We start from the raw sequence: 22,880 nt of genomic DNA, 5'->3' as shown, positions 1-22,880 counted from the left end.
CTGAACTGAATTACAATGGTCAGTCATTTTGAATTGATAGGTAAAGGACCATAATGAGGGAAAAATGGTGGCCCGTTACTGAAGTTAGGAAGCTTATTGTACTGATAACTGTGCTAGAGCACATTGTGTAACGTGTGAACTAGTAACTTTTAGTGGCTGTGTTGTAATAAAGCTGTTGCTTTTTAGACTTACTGCTTTACATTTTAATGCACTCTAAAGTGTGAATTATAACACTAACGATGTTTTATAATATTACAGAAAGGCAATACCCTTCTGTCAGAAACTCTTTTTGTGGAATATTCATGGATTTTCAAATGGCAAACCAACGACAAAGTAGTCGAAGTATGGCTAGTAAGCAGAAGTAAGTGTATTTTAAATAATCCACACAAAATGGTGACTCACTGGGTGAGGTGTAATTATTTTCATTGTATTTGAAATATGTGAAGTTTATAAATTTGAGGCTTTTAGAGTCAAATGTTATTTTGTAAGCTAACAGTAATTAGGTCTTAAGTAAATATAATTTACAGGCTTTTCTATGTGTCATTATATAAGAAATTTATCAGTTTATGTGTTTCATTTTATTACAGAATGAGTTGTCAGGATTGTAATTTTTTTGTATGATTCTTCAGTCACTTAATTAGATATTGATTTATGGTACTAAAGAGCAAGACTTTTAGCTGCACCCAGGGCTCCACAGAACTGTGATTTCTTGAAATATTCAAGACACTATGTGGTACATACTGTTGCCAAAGTAGCATGTTCCCTTCCAGGGATAACACCAGTTGGTGTAAAACCATGTTATTACTGATCTATAACTTGAGACATCTAAGACAGCTCTGCATTAAAGAAACAAATTGATGCCTGTTTGTTGTGGAACTTGCCAGGAGCTCCAGGTTTATCTGAAGCACTGTATATATCCCCAATTTTCTGTTACCTCAATTGGACACCTAAAGCAGGAATATTAAATTTTATTAATAATACTGGATTCCACTGCTTGGTCTCTGCACATCAGTGGCTAATCTTAACATAAGGGAGATTTTATTATCTAGGCTGTCTAATTCACCTTGACTAAATGTATATGCCCAAATTTTATGTGAGTTCATTTTCTAGGCTTCCTCTCTAGACAGTGGAGAGATCAGGAAATTCAGGAAGGTGTCTCAGAAGAACTGCTTTATGAAATGTTCGTCAGCCTCTGCTGATTATGTACTATGATTATGACTATGTGTACAACTTTGTTTACATGCTAACAACATATAGCCTGTGAAGATAACTAGCATTTTCATGGAAAGAGAAAGAGTTTGTGAAATTTAATACTGTGATAATACATTGCTGCCAGTAAATGGACAGAAAGCATCACATAAATGAGATGTGACACTTGTAAGTATTAATAAGAGGCTTGTTAGTTTATTTTAAGGATCTGTCCGAATTTATCATTAAGGTTTGTAACTAGGAAGCAACTTTCATATTTCATGTTTGAATTAGATCTCAGCAATTTGCATCCACAATGTTTGTGAAGAGGTGGTGGATTAGGAAATAAAAATAAAATATGGTTAAGAAAATGCAATAGATGTCATCAGGTAGCAAAAAGGAGATGTGAAATTGTCTTTATGCATAAAAAATAATCCAGCCTAAAATATTGAAGGAGAAATTCCAGCTCATGTTGCTCCAGTCTTTTCCCTTTTCAAAGACTGTCAGTTACTGAGAAGAAACTGCAATTAGAATATGCATCTGTAATACTGTTTATATATGGAATTGGTACAGACCCATAATTGTATTTGGGCTGTATTTATATTAAGTATATTAAAAAAACCTGAAAGTGCAGGAGAGAAAAGGGGAGACTACAAAAATGTCCTCAAGGAATCAGTACTATAGCAAGAGCATAGAATTAACTTGTAAACAGACATCTACATGTAATTTAAGCAATTAACTCTTAAAATAAAATATCTTAACAGTTTTCTGATTAAAGTAGATAGATAGTTGTGTGAATTGTGACCAAGATTGACTGTCTTCTTATTGTCCACAGATCCATACAAGTGGAGTGTTAGGAATATCTTTGTAGGTGATGATAATAAGTAATATCACATAAATGTTTTAATATCACATAGATGTTTTAATATCACATACATTTTTTTTACTTGTAAGTGTAAGATAGAGTATATGAAGGTAGACTTGTTTTCGAATTAAGAATCAAAATTTAGTTTTATTTGTGAGTAAAGATGAAAAAAAAAGAGTTAAGGTAGGCAGAAAGTAAAAGGATGGAGGGAAGCTGGATAAGGCAGTTATTTTTTTGTAATTCTGGGAAGGGAATCTGAAAAGATGGAAAGATTTAGAATTTCATAGAACAAAGAGATTCAGACAAATACTGTACAATGTGCTGATTTTATTAAAAACAAAAAATACAAATGAAAAAATGCATAGTCTACCTCAATCTTGAGTACTTGTTAGATCAAGTCCAGTAGTCCAGTAACTGATATGTTTTGGAGGCTTACTTTTTGGGGAAGAGGTCAGTATTCATGTTCACTGGTTATGAATCGGCAATAAATTAATTTCATGTATATATTTAAAATATATTTAGGATTACTGCTATTGTTATTTGTTTCCCTAGTGATGTAATGAGGTATGCATTCAAGCAGTCTATTACCAATGGAGGTCAAGCCTCACAAAACCACGATGTTATAGATGATCTTTATAAAGCATGTACTTGTATAGGTGATATAAGTTAATAAAATGAGTTAAGGAGAATTAGCCACCATCCTAACTATAGGAAGAAAGAGACATTCCTCTGTTACCTTATAGAACAACTTTTGAATACTTAGGCAAGATGATTGTGCTAAGCTTTGACACTTCGGGTTTAATAATAAACCACACAAGTTTACCATTTGCAATCAGTATTGCATTTTCAAATATGATAATTATCTCAGCATAACATTAAATGAGAACTCATAACAATATTATGTGTATTTCTATTGATATATTTTTATCTGTCAATTAATGTTAGTAGAGCTTCAATTTGCATTGTTAGGTCTCCAGTACTGCACAAAATCAGGTGGTTTTTCTTTCAGAATACCAAATATTTGGTCTTAACCATTTTTGTGTTTCTCTCTTGTAATCCATTCTGAAGAAAACGGAGTTCAGAACTCCTCCCACTGATTGATCTGGACTTCTCAGTTAGTTTTTCTTTATTGGATTTGCCTCCCGTAAATGAGTACGACATGTATATCAGGAATTTTGGTAAAATGAACACTAAGCAGGTGGGTAGCAAATATGTAGTAATATTTAAATCCTGAAAGTGCTGATTCTTGTTCTGGGAAATAATTTTTCTTACAAAAGGAAGTTACTAAAGCTAATAAGACAGTAAAGTAATAAATTAATTAAGCCTTAATTACTGTAAAGCAACGGTATCAAAACTTTTGGCCAGATGGGCCATTTCCTTTCTCTATTAGGACTCTCTTATGTTCCTTCCCCATTTTCTAAAGGACTTTATGTTTGTGACTCACTGTTCCAAGTATGCTGGGTTTAGAGTTTGCACATCATGTAAGACATTCTGTATTTTTGCAGTAGGTCTAGCACTCTTGTGTGAAATGTGATAAAATGTGCATGCACAAAGTAGTGACACTGTGTCGGTATGGTTAGGTCTGAATTTACAAATAGAAGAGGTTGCGCAAGTCAGTTTTAAAATGACTGTTTAAGTTCTATTCAGTTATGTGCTGTCATTCTTAGCTGTGTCACCAATATATGGATCACTTTATCTTTCTACTTTAGGCATATGTTCAGTGTAACGAGGACAATCTTGAGAGAGACATTCAGACTGAGGAAGTTGAGACATTGGAGAAGTGGACACAGCATCCAGGAGAAGATGCCCTTGTATCTGGAGGTGAAGAACATTTGAATCTTACTCATTTATGCATGAATGCATGTAAACTTTCTCTTTTGTACCTATTGTCAGAATTTGTAATGTGGCAGGCTGCATTGATAGCAAACTGCTATAGGCACTCTGCATCCCTTTGTGGAGAGGGGGTGGAGAATAAGTGGCAGAAATAGTTTCTTCCTTCTGGATTGCTATTTCTGTTGGCAGCAGATACAATTCCCCAACAGATCTTGTTCTTCAATACTATTATTTCTGCTGAAGAGTTGATTCCTTCCACTCTCCTCTTGCCTAAAAAGTTAATTGTTCTTATGGTTTTCTTAATTGATTCCCCTTTGAAGCTTCAAGTTTAGTTTTTGGTTTTGTTTTTTTGCTTAGGTTCCATAAACAGCCAGGATATGTCAGTGAATGGAGCTCTAACACCTAAAATTGATTCACAAAGATTAGCAAATTTCCTCCGGTCTGCTTGCCAGGTACACTTACATAATTAATATCCCTTGTGAGTTCTGTGCATAAATGTACAGTATGATAGATCACTTACAGTACTTGTTCTGACTAATTTAAATACATTAAATAATACCCATTATCAATGAGATTCATCTCTCTGCAAAGGAATGGAACCAGAGCCATGCAACTTTTGTGTCCGTAAAGCTGTATTTGCAAATAAAATTAACAAGAGAGTTGGTAAATTTTATGAAATTAATCCACATACTTTAGAAAGCTACAAATATCAAAGCTGAAAGATAAGATGACCCTTTTATTTCTCTAAATGTAATTGTGTTTGAAAGGTGATTGCTGTTTTGCTAGAGGAAGATCAAGTTGCAACACAACCCAGGTGGAAAGCAAGATCTCGACAAACCAGTCTGTCTATTAGTGATAGCTGTTTCCAGTTAAATACTAACCAGCAGTTCCTCAATGGTAAGGGAACACCTTTATTCTACACCTTTTAGTACACAGTGTGAACTCTTTCCTGTGCAAAATACCATGCTCTGTCTTGACTGAAGTGCAAAGAGCACTTATCAGGATATATAGATGATATAAAGCCCACTTTTCTTTTAATTGCACTAATCTTAATGTAACTGTGCAGATTAGTTTCACATAGGGCACATCAGAGCATCCTAGCTGCTATGAAACCAGAAATCTAGCCAGCAATTGGCATGATGTAGGGGTGCCCTGGGTGTAGTTTCTTGCCCCTCTTGAAGGGCCATACCAAGAAGTGTAATTTTATTTAGGCTCTTTATGCTGACAGTAAGGCCAAAGTTGCAAATAAAGCAACATTGTTTAACAGGGAGAATATAGCCTGATATATTTGAACTGCAGTTATATCTTCCCCATATAAACAGTAGATGTTCAGATGAAAAGTAAAATTAAAAATAAAGCATCTTTAATTATGTTAGGAAGACCTATTATAACACCAAACCATACGTATTCTAAGACAAACACATGAGATGAACTAGAAAAAGCCTGGCCTGTGCTGTTTCCTGATTGTGATTTATATTAATTTTTAGTACATATACCAATGTCAGATCAGATTGGTTGCTTATGCCCAGAATAATTATTCTGTTAACTTCCTGTCTCTCTGCATTTTTGATTTCTATTTAGTTCTAATTTTTTGGATTCCTTCTCTAGTCCCTCCTTTTTTTCTTGTATAACGTCAATAGCATTCCACTGTTAATAGAAATATTCTTCATAATTATGTTTTAACTTCCTTGGTTGTTGCTATAGCAGCTAAATATGCTTTTTCATCTGAAGTGAGTTTACTTTTTTATTTATTGCTTTTCTTTCTTGATTTTTTTTTAAATGGATTAGACCGAAAAATATCCTGCCTATATGTCTCTCAAGTTCAGAGGCAGACACTACTTTCAGTTCATGGATTACCTGAAAAGGCAGATGTTGGCTTACTGAACAGAAAGAGCATCATATGTGTTTGGAACATCTGGCAGCCCTCCAGTCCTCAGAAGGTTTTAATATGTGACTCAGAGGTATGTTTTAATAACATTGTATATTTGCCCATTGAATAAAAGGCTTTATTATGTGTAATTGTTCTCTTATTTTGCTGCAAGTTATGTCATCTTTTGAGAAACACATTTGAGCCTAGTGAGCAAAGTACTATTCTCATTCCATTTTCTGCTCTAGTGCTAGAATGTAGTGGTGGTCATTGTGTATGTTGTGTTGTTTTTTCTTTTAAATTTTGACTCCCTCTCATCATTGAAGAGTGAAAGGAAGTAAAATGGCTGGTTCAGATGTTGTCAGGACTTCTCTCTACCCCTCACTATCATAGAGTTGAATCAACCCCTTCAGCTTTGTGGCAGTAGATGCAGATTACACAGTTGTCTTGACAAGGGAAGGCCTATTGAAAGTCTTGTATCCTACTTCCATTTTAAGTACTGCAAACACCTGTAATCTGTCTTTTCTGGATTTGCATGCCTAGGAATAACAAACATATTTCAGGCTTACCAAACCATTGGCCTTTATTATAATATCAGCCATGCATATTTTTACTGCTTAACAGGTGATATGTTGCTGCTTTAGTCCCAATAAAACAACATTAGTTTTTGCTGGAACAACAGATGGTTCATTGTTGGTGTGGGATCTTCGAGAAGACTCAAGAATGCATCCTCATATGATGATCAGTGAAACTGACTGGACATTTAGAGTGCCAACATTTTCCACTGGTTAGTATCTGTGCATTCTGATTAGTCATTTTGTGGGCAGTGAGACAATTCCAGTATTAATTATTCTAAGAACGCTCTTGGTAGCCTAGTTTAGACATTTCAGAGATGATATTTAGTTTAGTAAAAATTGCCAGTCAGTAATAGCTGTAACGAAATGTAAGCCAGCTCAGTATGCATCAAGTAGTGAGAATAGAGAGGTGGACCAGGTATAGAATTTAAGAAGCATTGTAATATTAAAATGGATGACTCTACTACTACCTCATCAGAAATCATTAGCTCAGTCAATTTTCATCCTTTTATCTCCCTTAATATAACCTGCGTTTCTTTTTTATCTACATCTAAGCACGCCTATTAAGATGTATTAAAAAAAATCAAATTAAGACTGTAAAACACAGTTTTTCAAATGTCATTTAAAGGTCGCAATACGTACAAATTGTCACCTAAGTCTTGATGTTTTTATAAGATTGCATGCAAGATATGTATCCAAGTGTATACAAGCTTAGAATCAGTGCAGTGCTACTGTGTGGGTTCCAGAGAGCTATTAATCTCCTCCTAATACAGATAACTGTATATGGTTAGCTGGATTGGTTGCATTAATTAGATTTAGTTCACTTACAGATATTATACAGCTGTTTTATATGTATATACCATCTAAAATGTCTTAATCTTTGGTCTGAATATCACCTTTATGCATTTCTAAAATTCCACTTATTTAACTTTATGACTTAAAGTTGTGTGAGGATTGTGGTTTTTTATTGCCAACTTATCAATTATTATGGCAATGTAAGATATAGGAATTTCTCATATTTTCATTACATACACAACTGTGTTTTTATGATACTATTGGTTCAGCATATATGGGGACCATATCATTGGAAACAAGTAGTGTCTGAAGGCTAAATGTCAGAGGTGGTCTATACAGTGGTTTAAGTTGAGTTCTAAGTTCCATAGTCAGCAGTCAGTTACTTTTAGTCTTTCATTGAAAGTATTCTGAAGCTGTGACTAAACTTTGGGGCCCAAAAGCTCTCTGATTTGGTATCGCTAGAAAGGTATCGACTGCATGTTGGAGCAAAACCTGGACATACATTTTACTTTCATCCAGCTTGTCACCTAAACAAGTTCGCTAGCACTGGGGCCATTTGGGTTCTATATAGTGCTCTTTGCAGATTCTTGATGGAAGAGAAGCACAGCAACAAAAAATAACGTGGAATTTTCTGCATTGTTTAGATACGGCCTAAATTAGTGTTGCATACAAATTGGGAAGCCAGAAGAAAGTTTACTTATCAAAAGTTCTTGTGGGTGACCTCCTTTCATCCTTTGACATTTACTGGTCATTGCATTTCTCTTTTTCTACACTTCTGATTCCTTAATGTATGATCAAAATAACATAGGCTTTTGTAAATTTTCTTACAACCCAAGGATGACAATTTCAAGTTACAGAGGTTTATTTAGGGCAGATAGATGACATACTAGAAGACACAATCTGAAGTACTTCACTCTGCATTTGAATTGGTATTTGAGATCCTTACAATTTTATGAATCTGATGGAAATGAATGGATCTTCATGCCTATTACTAATATTTGTCATTGCAAATTTAGAGAGAGGAGCAAGTCATTAATCTTACTGACATTTTCATTGTATGTAGTTGTACGTTGAGAGATTGGGAATGAGATGTTACATAAATGCATTTGTCTCAATCTTAATTATAAATTGGTGCCATTTTTCTTGGCACTGTATTGTACCCTAGAGTGAAAAATAACACATAGCAATGTTTTTGTAAATAATTTTATTACTGCATAATAAATCCTTCTTTATGTATTTTTCTTTTTTGTATGTGTGCAGGCGCTATCATTTAACTTATCCCGGGGTAATACTGTTTTTTTAAAAAAACCCACCACATACCTGCACAAAGTCCTCTTCTGTTCATAAGTGTATCTAATTGCAGTAGCTGTGTAAAAGTAAACACTAGTTCGTTGTTGATAGACTTTTAGTGTTTTTAGTAGATCAAAGATGCTTGGTCTTGTGTTGCGTAATGGGCTGGTAGTCAAATGTATGTATACAGTTTCATGTAGTTGCTTATATAAGCAAGCATTTTTTAATGCTGTATACTTAGGAAGCTTTATGCCTTTGGTCTTAAATGAGATTAAGTTAAGTGCACAGAACAAATCCAGAAATAAAGAGTATCTGACAAAAACGAATATTGAAATTGCTCTAAATATACCTTTATTTAAAAATATTATTAAAGGGTAAATACATATATTCTTGTGGTGAATTGTTTGTGTCAGCGTAGTTACTTTCTATTAAATAATACTGTGTAAGAGTAATTTTTCTTCTATTTTGTCTTTTCTATACTAAGCATTATTTATAGAGCTTGAAATTAACATAATTCTTTTCATGTTAACCCTGCAATAGCAGATTTTAATGAAATGTCTGGTACAGTGGCATAAATGGTGCAGCAGTCATTTGGAAAATGAGAAGTAAATACAGATGGTGAAACATTGATTTATCTGGTCGTATTTTGTTAATTTAAGAGTTTGCAGTACTTTACTTGAGACTTTCACGAAGTAATTATTTATTAAGTTATTATTTGCCATTCTTTCTTTGTAATTATCATTTTCCCATAAGCTGAAAAGTGATTAGGGTTTTGTTGTTGTTTGTGTTAAAAATAATAGTGTTTACTCTTCACTATCCTTAACTACAGATGGCATTCTAAACTCGGTAAACCACACCTCTCCTATACTAGCAGTGGAACCTGTCTCAACCTCTCTCTACAGTGATCAGAATTATGGGCTCTCAAGCCTCTCTTATCAAGAGGGTATGTAAGCTGCTCTTCAAAGCATCAATACGTCTGAGTCCTTCTTTAGGTATCTAGTGAAACAAATATATATCACCAAAATCCAGTTTATAACTCTATTCTGCCTCATTTCTCTGTAGTATCAGTTGCATACAACATTCATGTTTGTCTTCTGCTCCCATTTTAATGTAGTACCAACTCAACTTCTCATCAGATGTGGGTGAATGCTTGTTATAATGTCTGTTTATAAGACAATATTTTGTTCTTCCATGATAAAACAAGTTGTCACTCCAAAACTGCCTTTAGAGAAATCTTAGAGCTTCTGTAATGTCTTTAAAGAAATCAGAATGCCTTTAGAGAAGTCTTAGTGCTCCTATCATGTCAAAAATCCCCCTATCTAAAAAAGTGGAGCAACTTACTTATATTTGAAAGCACTTACAATATGTTCCTGTACTTGGTGGTTCTTCCTGTGCCTTTTGCCTAATTTTTTTATGACCAACCTTTGCAAAGAAACTTGAATCCTCATGCCCCTAGATTCTCAGGCAGTGTGCTAGAGGAGACATTATTTACTTCCATATACAGATTTTCACTTTGAAATCCAAAGTAGTCCAAAGAAATGTGCTGCGTATTGCAGGCTTTACAAGATTTCATCTATTGCACTTTATGTTCTGTTCCAAAGTCCGTGCAGAATCCAGACATTTTAAAAGATGTGGACAGAGAACATCTGCCTATCTGGTAGGACAAACTAAACATACTAGTTTCATGTTTTTTTCTTCTTTGGTAGAATTAGGGCACTTTCCCTTTTTATGAAGCTGAGAGCATCATAAAATTTTCAGAGAATATATTAACCTAGGAAATGTTTCAAATCCTTTGATATTGTTCAGGATGAAGGTCAATGTATGAATATAAATTGTTACTATTTATTCCGTAGAAATGTCAGGTCCTCCATTTCAGATAGCTTCAATGGATGAAAATGGAATCCTCAGTATGTGGGTGAGTAATATGTGTATGAAAAGAGAGAGTATCGCATGTTGGAATAATAAAATACTTCTTTAAATACAGCAACCCGAATCCAGGATTTCTGATGAGAACTTCGTCCCTACAGCAACACTAGCCATTCTGTTGGAATTCTCCTCAAAATTTTTGACCTGACTCCCTAATGCCATGGTGTTATACTTAGGCAAAACTATTAATAGGTACATGAATTCATGAAAACGGGCAATCAGTAGTTCTGCTTGATAGGAATATGTTCACATATTTCTATTAATTGAATAACACTCAGGGCTCTTTCACCCACCTACTTTATTTTATTTGAATCACAGTGGTGTCGGAGACTGTATTGAATGTGAGAAAATAAATTAATAATTTATATAAAATAAATGTTCAAGAGGCAAAATGAAAATCTGTGAATAAGATTACCGTGCCTAAGATATGATGGGCAGGTAAGCACCAGGTCTGTTGCTCTTAATTTTTGTTCTGACAACTCTTCTTTCTATCAGATGTTTTCAGTATTTTTCTGATGCAGCTTTGGTTCAGGTGCTGAACCAGTTGTTTGCATCTGAATTGACCTTGCTTGAGGAACTGAATGGCTCAGTAAATAGTAGGGGGATAAAAGTATCTCCCTTCTGTATCACCAGTTAAGTCCCTTAAAGCTCTAAGTAACTTTAGTTACAACAGATTCAGGCCAAATTATCTACCCTTTCTATTTCATTAATAGTGAAAAGCAGAGCAAATGTCTTACAAATCCTTATTTTGGGGTTTAGGGTTTTTTTTTTGTGACCAACCAAACCCATAGGATGTTAACAAGCAATTAAGTGTAGAATGTAGCTTCCTATATTCTATTTTCCAGTAGGTATGTGAAGCTGGTTTTGGCATTGCAGACATTAACAGGGGATAGAAAATCTACCTGTAATCATTGTAGTGTTACACCTACCTAAATGTTTCTTTAGAGTTATATCATACGTTATTGCAACTAGTTGAAAAACTAAATTTAAAGTCTGGTAAATATTTATTGCTTATTAATGTTAAATATTGACTTTTCAGGTAGTTGTTGAATTACAAAAAGTGGATTTAGCTGGTTCACAAACTGATTTAGGTAAGTACTGTACATTAGAAGTAGAATAAAGTGCTTGAGTTTTGAAATTATAAAGTTAGAAGAGAGAGAAAGAGTCAGTGATGACAAAAAATAATTTAGAAGAAAGCAAAATTACTAAGGAAAAGATTAATTCTGAATAGGACACATATTTGGGGTTATGGGTTAGGTATCATGAGAGCTATTTTCACTGCTACCTGAATCTTATCTGCTAATTCTGTACTGGTAACTGCCACCAGACAATCACATTTCTTATAATGTCACAGCAGATTTCTGTGTTTTCAACATCTTTTTTTTTTTTTTTTTTTTTTTTCAAAAATATGAGATTGCCCTGAAAGTTCTCTTTTGGGTAAGATACTTAATTTAATATGAGGCAAAAATTTCCATGAAAAAAAGTAAAGAGCAAAGTCAATTCAGCCCTTTTTGAGTTATATGAAAGAAGAAAATGATATTTTCTGTTCTTTGAACAAATTTAGACTCACATACTTACCTAACTGGAAAAGGCTGTGATTAAAATCCTGATACATTTTAAAATAGATATATAAACACTGAAGTAATGCTAACAAATCAGATTTCTTGATCAGTGTTCGAATTTATGAGCTCGTGTGCAATGTCTGGCTGTATTAAGCTGCTAAAGCTGGCTATGATGTCTGTGGAGAGGTACATTTTAAAGCTATGGTTGTGTTTTGACACAGTTTTTCCTCTTCAAAAAATTATTGTGTTTGAAGGATTTGAATTATTTCTGTTATTCTCTACTAACAAGTAACATAGAGCAACTTTATGGAAGCATTATTACAGTCTCATTAATATAATTAGTTTTTAAAGATCTAAGTGATATAACTGTGCATTTTTGCCATTGATAGAATTGAGTTTTATAGAGTGATATTACAGGATTTTTTTATCCATACTGTAAAACTAAAACAAACATATAGTCAGGTTTCCCTTTCTCTGTCTTTTTTCTTGGATTTCTATCAAAGATTACAACTCTTAAGATTTGAATTCTGAAGTAAATAGTTATAAATTATGTATTCTTACATATCAAAAGCTATATCTACAATAAACTATTTATGAAATATTCTTTTACATATTAGCTTAGGTTTTAATTTGATGATAGTAATTCATAACGCAAAGTGCTTAAATCAGTTTAAATAATTATTTTATCTAATTTTAGGTTTAATTCCTGGGGGGAAAGTGAAGTTAGTACATAGCTCTACTATGGAATTGAATAACAGGTAAGAAAACAGGGTCTTTTAGATTTTACACGTATGTCTCACAAAGCTAATTTTTCCTATACGTTATTAATTTGCTGTTATGTAAGATATATTTAACAATATTTTAATTTGTTGTTTGGGGTTTTTTAAATATACATTTCTTCCTAGAGCTAGTCATAGACATTTTAGATTTACTTTCTGTATGTATTTGCATAGCTTTAGGAGACAACTTCCTGTGTTTATGTCATCTTTTACCTTTATGTTTTTCCTAGCCTTTTCCCAAAGGATGTGCGCCAGAGAATGCCTCAGACACTGACTATTAAATTTCTGTCTTCTAATCCTAATCATTTCATTGTTGGAACAAACATTGTGAGTAATCTGCTGAAATTAATCTCATTGTTATTTTTTATTTTGGAAGCTGCCACATTTACTTGAAATTTTACCAGCAGACTGTACATAAAATTTATAATTTGAGACTATTATTAAAATCTGCTTGCTATCAAAATTTGTTAGCTATTAAGTATCTTTGTTTTATTTTGTTTAATTAATTTTGTTTATATTGTTCATAGGGGCTGGTAGGCCATGGTACAAGACATGATTTAAAAGTTCTTCCAAAGCTATTCAGACCCCAAGAGAGCAGAGTGAGATCAATAAGCATCAACGCAATTGATTTCTCCCCTTTTGGAAAGCCACTTTTTTTGGTATGAAAACATTTTAATATAAGTTTCATTTTTTAATTACTTGTTGAGAGAAGATTTCTAATTTGATGTATTTAACTAGATGTGATAGTTGATTTACCTCACTAATTTCAATCTTCCATGAAGGGTGACAACAAATCTTGCATCCTGGTGTTTGAACTTTGCTTATGTAAAAGGTGGACCATCTGGCTCACAGAAACAGATGGCAATCTCACTTCAGCCTTATAACTTATTCTTTGTTTTTACTGAAATTCAGCATTGCAAGCAGATTTTCTGCTGCTAATGAAGCCTCAGCTGTTTCTCACTCTTATCATACATCTCTTAGTGACTTAATAATTTTGGAGACAAAATATCTGTATTGCTGTGAAATAAAGGTCTCTGTAGCAGCTCTGGGCATTCCATGCTTCCCTTTCCTCTCCACATCGGCTGTACCCTCAGGGTATGCCTGACAGTGTACCGTGTGGTCAGCTGTGTTCAAATCTAACCTCAGCAGTCCGTGTTGACACACCCACTGTTTTTATGTCTCCCTGGTAAAAGTTTATTCAATGCAACTTGAATCTAACTTTGTTAGGATTTTCCATCTGCTTGTCTTTGCATATATTTGTACTTGATCTCTCTTAAAAAGGCTTTCTTTCTAACTTTGTCATGATCTACCTGACGTCTTTGGAATTGCCTAAGGTATAAAATGAATGTGTTTGGCTGCAGTGTACATATTTTTTGCCATCCCCTGCACAGTCAGAACTTTCTTTTACCAGTATGGATGTTCTTACCTTTTTCCCAAATGCGTTTATCAAGAGTGATACTAATTTCTACAGGCTTATATCTGAAGAATCCTTTTAAATGTTAGCACAGTTTGCAATCACTGTAAAAAGTCATGATAATTGGAAAATTCTAGGAAGTTTTTCTGATGTAGAGGTGGCCCAAGGTAGTAAAAGCAAGTTATTTTCTGTTTTCATAGAATAATTTTTTTTGTACCTGGATTAAAGCAATTTTGTAAATGTTACACTGGCCAAGACAGAGATTATAAGAAAATATCTGGAAGCAGTGATATCTGCCTGTCTTTGGATTTAGTTGTTCATTATGAATCAGTTTAATATCATTATACTGTTAAGCACAGCCTGTGCTTCTGAAAGCTATTCTTGGTTTTACAGATTACATGTGTCACTCACTAGCTGTCTGAATTGGTCTCTAGGCTCTGACCTCACCCTGATTCAGACTACTGTCAGGTTCTGCTCGATCATGGTATTACTGAAGCTGATAGTTAGAATTTTTTTAAAATAGGAAATTAGAGCTTCAACCCAGGATTAGTGGATTAGGTTACTCTAGTACGCTCAGTACAGAGTTACTGCTTTTGAACTCAAAATTATATTAAAAGTTAAAATCCAGATAGTCCATAAAGTCAGATATAAGAGATATGTGCCACTCGAGTCAGGTTACTAATTTTATTTATATGCTTGATAATCTCAAGAATTGGATTGCAGTTTTCATCTTGCTTAGTTTGTTTTGTTACCAGGAAGTGTTTTCTTTTTGACTATGATATAGGTTGGCTGTTCAGATGGAAGTATTAGATTACACCAAATGACATCAGAGTATCCCCTCATGCAGTGGAATGACAGCACCAATGGCCAACCAGTTATTGCCTTGCAGTGGGCTTTAACAAGACCAGCTGTGTTTTTTGTCCTGGATGCATCATCTAATATTTATATTTGGGATCTTCTGGAAAATGATTTGTTCCCTGTGGCAAAGCAGACTATTCCGTCAGAGACGTAAGTACATTATATTACTCTCTTTTAAACAAAATACTAATATTATTATAATCTACATTATGATTAGAGTTTGGATGGGATTTTTTGCTTGATGTTACATTTTCATTAGAATTTGCTTTTCTAACAGTGATTTTTAAACTGTTGGAGGTGCGGAAGGAGAATATAACGAGCTAAATTTTAGTTTATCCTTATTTACTTATTTTATACAGTCTGATTGTCGTGGTTTAGGCCTGGTCAGCAGCCAACCACAATGCAGCAGCTCTCTCTCCCTTCCCTTCCGGCAATGAGAAGGGACAGAGAGCCAGGCTTGGGGTTCGAGATAGGACTGGGATGGGGAAAAATTCCCCTTTATGATCACGAGCAAGAGGCAGACTCGTTAGGGGAAGAAAAAAAAGAACATACATTTATTACAGACATTACAGACTGTTGTGGTTTGAGCCTACTCAGCAGCTAAATGCCCCACAGTCGCTCACCCACCCTCCCCCCACTTGGGAATGGGGAGGGAATCAGAGGGGCAAAGGGAGACTTGCGGGTTGAGATAAAAACAGTTTAATAATAGTAACTGAATAATACACTGACAGCAATAGCAGTAGGTAATGTACAATACAGCTACTCACCACCCGCCAACAGACACCCGCCTGCTCCCGGCCAGCAACCCCAAACACAAAGACCCCACAGCAACACTCCAAAAAGTGGCCACCTCTCCCGGCCCACTCCTGCCTTTATATAGTGAGCACAAGGTCACATGACATGGAATATCGGCCAATCCCGGCCCAGCCCTCCAGCTGTGCTTCCCCCGCCCCCGCACACAGGTGAGGGCACTGGGACCTGGGGAGCCCCTGGGGTCTCTGTGCTGCAGCACTCCTCCAGCTACTAAAACCAACAGGAACTCTAGTCCAGCCCCAACCAGGACACAGACACTAACAACACTTAACAGAGTAGGACAGTGAGAAGCATTGCCACATCTTGAGAACACCTTCCCCCCACCCCTCCCTTCTTCCCGGGCTCAGCTCTGCTCCCGATATCTCTACCTCCTCCCCCAGTGGCGCAGGGGCAGGGAATGGGGGGTGCAGTCAGCGCTGCCACTTTCTTCATGTTCGGTGAGGGGAGTGTCCGAAACTTGTTCCTCCTGCTCCATCGTGGTCCCCCTCTCACAGGAGATAGTCCTCCACAAACTTTCTCCAACATGAGTTCCTCCCACGGGCCGCAGCGTTCCCCACACTGCTCCGTCATGGGTCACTAACTTCCTCCGACTGGATTCTCTCCCACGGCTGCAGCCCTTCCCAAGCTGCTCCGGCGTGGGACTCCCCCGCATGCTGCAATCCTCCCAGCACTGAATTACAGCAGCGGGGCTACCTTTTCCCATGAGACCCCGGCCTTCTTCGGGCACAGAACCTTGATTATGCCGAGCAGGAGCCACAGTCCATAAGTCAATGTCTGCTCCACCGTAGATCTTCATGGGTGGCAGGGGGGGGCCACCCTGCTGTCTCCCCACAGGATACAGGGGGGTCTCTGCTCCGGCACACCTCCCCCCTCCTTTCTTCCTCCATTCCTCCACTGACCTTGGTGTTCATGCAGCTGTGGCAACTCCTCACAAGTCCCACTGCCAGTCACCACGTCCCTTCTTAAATACGTTATCGCAGAGGCGCAGCCGATTGGCTCAATTTCCCAAACAGAAGTGGAGCTGGCTTGGAGCTGGGGGAGCTTCGAGAAGCTTCTCACAGGGGGCCGCCCCGATAGCCCCCTCCCCTGCCACCAAAAAACTCCACCACTCACTCAACCCAGAACACTGGTAAAGGAGAACTAACGGTAGTATAAATCAAAATCACTATAGTGTTATCAGTTGGGACAACTGTCTGTACATGAAGAAGTTGCTGTTTATGTGAAGAGAAGAATTTTGTTCCCACTAAAATCACTGACTGTTTTAAATTCAAAGATAGCTTTGCTGGATCAGGATCAACCCCTAAAATATGCAAGGTGTTGGACAACATTTTAAAATGCCTATATATATAGTATGGTTACCAATATAAAGAAATATATTGTGTTCCTTGTCACAAGTAAGCAAAATTTTTGGCTAGCACACATTCACCAAGGCTAACATCAGGGTAGTCTTACAATACTGTTCCTGTAGCCAGTGTTTTAGAGACCTGGCTATCCTGCAGATTGATGCAGAAAAATAGTTTAATTTAGCCTTTCTGAATTATAGTCTTGAGGATTCTCTTTCCTCCCTGATGGGAGCCCTACTGGGACACTCTGCCTTCCCTAGGCCTAAGGTAGTTTTAGTGAATAACTCTAACTAAAAGTTTTCATTGTAGCCTTGTAACTATAGCAAAGTACTGCTACTTTTGGGAGAAAATAATATAATTTTTAAACTTGCTACACTGTACTGGAAAATACCATAAAACATAGTTAATTTTCATAAGCTTGAAAAAATTTCTAAGTCATGATTAGAAATTGATGGAATCTGTGAACAGGGGAAGAATTGTCTATTTGCATTAAATTATTGCAACTGGTGAAAAGCTGACAAACATGATGGGACTTGAAATAGTGAGAAATACTACACTGTGATGAGCAGAAAAAAGGAATCATCTAGTTAACTATAAATAACCTGCTAAAAACATGTTTGAAAGCACCAATTTCTATTAATTTTGCCTCAATTAAAAAAAACTCCCCCATTCTTTTGATTTCAGTGTTGTAACTATGGCTCTACTGGGAGAACCAGAAAGAACAAATGGATTGTTAGGCATTGCACTGGCCAAAGAATCTGGACAGATAGACATTCAGTGTGTAAAGAAGAAGTGGGCATTACCTCAGCCTGAGGAATCTGAAAAACTACATTTGATTTTATTGCAGTCTTTTTAGAAACACTACACCTATGTGGGTGTACAAATTATTGCAAAGTATTGAAATTATTTTTGACTGCAATTAAAAGATTTGCAATGTAATATTGTATGCAACTTGTATATATTTAAAAGTATCAATAAAACATTTCAGCTGAAACAATTTATCATAAAAATGACAGAAACAAATTTAGCATTAATGTACTCAAAAAGATGAACTGTATTTAATTATTGAAAAAAAGTTTAGATGTATATATTTTTTAAAAATACCGAAAATATATTCCTATAAATTACACTGTTGTTTCTCATTATTCCACTGTGAAGTAAATGATAGCAGTCCTTTGGTGACTTGTGCCTCTGTATAAGCAACCTGAATATATAGAGATTTCTACCTCTGGGCCTTTTACACACTTACACTCGGTAAAACTTTCTTATATCTACCTAAAAACATTATGCAAACATGTCAGAATACCAATTTACATCGCATGATACCTTCTTACTTCTGATTTTGACCCTGAAACTTTGCAAAAGGAATACCTGACTAACTCAAGTTGTCCTGGTATGTACCCTACCTGTTTGGAGCAAACTATGTAAACAATATGCTTGTGAGACTTACCGAAATTCTAAATCCTTTGGGATTTCTTGTGTAAAACAGAAAATACTGACCTGTTTAATCCTGCAAATAATTTCCAAAGCTCTTGTAGTGAGGAAGAGGATAGTTGTCTATAATATGATACTAATTTTTATACACTATTGGTAACGTTTGGACCAAGACCAAGCACTGAATATGTCTTTGATTTTTGTAGCCTAACAACTTCTTACTTAAAGATTATGAGGAAAACCATGATTAAATGAGGACGGATTCAGGGAAAAAAGGACAATTGTTAAGACAATGTGTTCACAATTTAGTAAACATATTTAAGATATGTTACCATCTCCTTCTAAAATAGACTGAAGTGATTTGTAAATTCTAATTAATTCATTGCAAACATTTTTCTCTGTAAATTGTTACTTAAACTGAGCAAACAAAAAATGGCCACATGATGGTGCCAACTCACAGCAGTAAAAAATGAGTGCCTTATAGAAACAACACGCGCCACTTTAGGAGTGAATCTGCTGTAGTCCACCGCACATTTTCCTTTCCCCAAAAGCAGTGATTGCAGTCCAGAGAGGCTGATGAGATACATATTTCAGAGACCATTTTCGCTATCCTAGTTCCATGGTCAGCTATAGATCTTTTTTTTTTTTTTTTTTTTTTTTTATGCGCATAAACACAAATGATTCTCATCATCTTCATTGCTTGGTTTATACCTTAGTAATATACACTACAAGTTAAGTTAGAAAAGCAACAACATGATTAATTAAAAATGACACCCTGTATATGAAAGAAAAAAAGTTGGCTGTTAATTCCAAAGTATTTTCATATCCTTATCATTTTTGCCAGTAGCTCTGAGTTGTGTCCATACACACACACATTCTATTGAATAATATTTATATAGGACATAAACACTACTATCATGAAACATTTAAAATAGCCCCAATAAATATATTTTTCCCACCTGTGGACAATTTTGGAATACGTATTCTTAACAGTATGAACTGTAGTTAAAATTAACTGACCCATATAATAGAAACTCATCATTCAAATGATATAAAAATTAAATCACTATCCACCTACATTAATAACTTTTATAAAATGTAACTTCTTACTCTTAAGCCAACAAATCCTGGCAGCAAGGCTGAAAAATTTGAAATATGCAAAACGCCAGAAAGTTTTGGATAAACTTCTTTTATTTTCCACTTTATGAATGTGCTTTGAAAGCCTGTTCTATTTAGAACATAAATATTAATATTGTTTTCATTGGACTTTGTCATCTCACAGATGGGAAAATGAAGTTTTCAGTAGCTGAATAATAAGTTAACTGAGGAACAGAATTCTTGAATCAGATGGCCAATCTCCTACAACTGTTTAGAAATGCTTTTATTAACCTGTCAGCCTATATTTGCAGTAGAGCTTGGGTGAGCAGGAATAGCATGAGTCTTCTTTTCTACCAGAACATTTCTTTTTAATTGTACTGAAGGTGACCATCCTACCCAATGCAATTTTGCTTTAATTAATCATAGCTGTCATTTAGTTAAGATGTGTTGAATGATGCAGGAGCATTGTAGCTTATGTAGCAATGAGGGAATATTCTGCTAGCTGGAATATTTTTAGCAGAACACATTTAAATCATAAAAATAGTTATTCTTCTTAAAGGCAGATGATTTTTTCCTGAGGAGTTGGAAAGTCAATCTAGGTCTGTTCTAGGTGTAGAAATTGGCTGAACTAAAACAAATACTAAAGTGTCACTGAATTACACAGACTGTTGGAATAGACCTATGTAAAATTCACTTAGGGGGTAACCAGAATTTGTCCATCAGTGGCATATTTGGTGGCATGCAAACCAGGAAAAGTTATGGAGAGACTGGGACAGAAAAATGGCTAATGAGCCATATTTTCATTGCTTGCTTAATTTCCAATCAGGCTTACCAGGATTCTATTTATAGACGAATGCTCATTTGTCTGTTTGTTTCTGAGCCCCCTTGGCTGTGAGAAGGAAAACCACAACTCTGCTTACGGGTCCCCTTAACAAAAATCAGCTAACTTCTCTTTTACTAGCGGTTCCTGAAGGTTTCAGAAGTGTATCAATAGAAAATCTTTTACCCTAATTTCTGATGTAGACCTCTCCTTGCATTATTCAAACTGCTATAGGAAGGCCAACATCTTGATATTACAACATAGGAAGTGATCGTTTAGGTGCTGTTCTGAAAACTGAGTAGCATGTGGAATTATTTATCCTTTTCTTTTTTTAATGCTATATGAAATATCCCACTGGACCTATTTAAATATGGATTATATTTCAGAGTATTTTTTTACACAGAGCCTCTTAGCATGATGACAGAGTTTTCCCACTCACCTCTCACATGATAATCATTTACATGAAAAGTGGAGAAGAGATGTGGGCTGCCCTGTGCTGGAAGGTCGACATTATTCAGACTTTACTGAAATTGAATAAATAAGATATCTGCTTGCTGCTGTGGAGAGAAACTGAGGACATCCTTACAGTATCACCCAGGTCTTCTAGTTACCAACCATGTCCTCTTTACGGTGGGAAAGAAAAATATGTTGTCAGTGTCTGGTGCTTCAGCAATTGCAGTGTAGGTCGCAGCATTTTCCATTTTTTAAGCTGTTAAACCAAAACATAGTTCATTTGGCACAGTAATGGTTACATCCCACAGAATTTTATAGGTGGAAACAGAGTGCCAACAAACCAAGCCAAGCAAAAGACAATCATATCAATTACCTAAATTACACTTCTGATTATATTTTGCAGAAGCTCAGCGTGAAGAGGGAAGTGTTTACATATACTATTTGTGGTAAAAATAATAGTTTTTAATCTATATCAGCCATGCCTAACATTATCTATTTTTAAAGCAGCCAAATGCAATTATGCAAACAGTTGTTGACTATGTCTGGGAAGAAGGAGATGCTTCCTTCCCTCCTTGCAGTATTTTCTACAGCCTTTCCTTACAAACACTGTGATTCATTCAGCCTTTCCTTTTTATGTTCTGCAGTCACTGGTACCAAGCCCACTATACTGGGGATGAAAAGATGTCCCTTAATCAGATCACCTGAGATCTTGAACGGTTTAAAGTGTTTTGATTGTAATGGCAGTGGGAGATTTTTACCTCCACAGCAGACGCTGCATTGTCAGTAGCAATGCAGACTTTCTCTGTGTCTGACAATGAGCAATTGCGAACCAGTCCATAATGAAATGATTTCTTTATACCTTTTCATACCAATGGACTGAATTGAAGCCAACCGAAATCGACAGAAATGTTTCCAGGTATATCTTACCTATACAGATTTCTCCTATACAGGCTGTGAAAAGTTTCTCACTGCAGGTCTTTATTTTTCCTATATTTATATACATGTATTTATAGGCACTGATTGTCCCCCTGCTGCCCCCCCTTCCTCCAACACACACTTTTCTCAGTTTGCTTTCAGAAACTATATTGTTTTCTCTTAGATGGTCAACATTAAAATTGGTTTGATGCCAACAGCTGTCACTTGTGAGAGGTAAAAAATTATCTGAATAAGTATTGAAGAAAGTAATTTGTAAATCCAGTAAAATGCTCAGAATTAATTGAATGGCACAAAATGAGAATTCAGGTGTGTGTGAGATCGATTTCCAGCCGCTAAAAGCAGCCAGACCTGGCCACCCTGCCTTCTTACTGAGGTGGATTATGCTAAATCCTGAAAACTCTTGCATACCTGTGCTGTTAGGATACTTACACAAGTGTGAGGCATGAGGAAGTCTAGTGGTCTACAAGATCTGGGGATCCACGTTATGGGGAGCACTGGCTCTCCCTGACCAGGCAGGGAAGAGAATATCCACTGCTGCTCTTGCCTGGCTGCTGTTCAGTGTGACCTTGGTGTGCCTGAGCATTTGCAGCAAGACAAGGCCAGCTCTGCATGTCCTGCTTTCCATCAAATCTGCTTTTGGGTCAAGAAGTGAACATATGAAATACGGGTTTAATTGTGACTTCTTGTTCTCTGTGACAATGGTAGTTCAGACACTCCAGGGGCTAATTACAAATTTTCCATTTATAATCAGAAACACATTTTCTTTACAAAATATGGTTTATCAATCTCGGTGGCTTAGCACAATGTGGTCCTGAGTTAAATTGACCTTAGATTGACTGGCATGAGGGCGTCAGACCAGATTTACAGAAGTAGACTCGGGTTCGATTGTTTGGTAGCATTGATGGGATCGTTTTGGAGCACAAGGAAATTTGTGCTTTTTTCTTCATGTTGGTTATTGACATAGTGTCAAATACAGACTTGAATAAATGCACTAACACTTGTACATAGTTAGAAAAATCTGTATTTTTCAT

At 35.9% G+C, this 22,880-nt stretch overlaps 1 protein-coding gene across 2 annotated transcripts in view; it reads left to right on the top strand.

The window, feature by feature from the left end:
- DYNC2I1 (dynein 2 intermediate chain 1) overlaps positions 1-18,237 on the top strand; it is a 36,923-nt gene extending 18,686 nt beyond the window's left edge. Inside the window, exons 10-24 of one of the 2 annotated variants that reach the window (XM_042802041.1) lie at positions 259-361; positions 3,122-3,251; positions 3,763-3,874; positions 4,244-4,338; positions 4,654-4,783; positions 5,675-5,847; positions 6,378-6,540; positions 9,243-9,356; positions 10,267-10,328; positions 11,379-11,430; positions 12,599-12,659; positions 12,911-13,007; positions 13,208-13,339; positions 14,879-15,102; positions 17,793-18,237. In XM_042802041.1, the coding sequence (XP_042657975.1) occupies positions 259-361; positions 3,122-3,251; positions 3,763-3,874; positions 4,244-4,338; positions 4,654-4,783; positions 5,675-5,847; positions 6,378-6,540; positions 9,243-9,356; positions 10,267-10,328; positions 11,379-11,430; positions 12,599-12,659; positions 12,911-13,007; positions 13,208-13,339; positions 14,879-15,102; positions 17,793-17,964 (1,820 nt within the window). In that variant the 3' untranslated portion in view covers positions 17,965-18,237. The remainder of the gene's footprint in view (positions 1-258; positions 362-3,121; positions 3,252-3,762; positions 3,875-4,243; positions 4,339-4,653; positions 4,784-5,674; positions 5,848-6,377; positions 6,541-9,242; positions 9,357-10,266; positions 10,329-11,378; positions 11,431-12,598; positions 12,660-12,910; positions 13,008-13,207; positions 13,340-14,878; positions 15,103-17,792) is intronic. The other variant, XM_042802043.1, reaches the window with a different exon arrangement.
- The last annotated feature ends 4,643 nt before the right edge of the window (positions 18,238-22,880 follow it).

The sequence above is a fragment of the Tyto alba genome, unplaced genomic scaffold (assembly GCF_018691265.1).
Source record: "Tyto alba isolate M040663 unplaced genomic scaffold, T.alba_DEE_v4.0 Super-Scaffold_38, whole genome shotgun sequence".
Lineage (NCBI taxonomy): Eukaryota > Metazoa > Chordata > Aves > Strigiformes > Tytonidae > Tyto > Tyto alba.
This window is presented reverse-complemented; position numbering and strand designations above follow the sequence as displayed.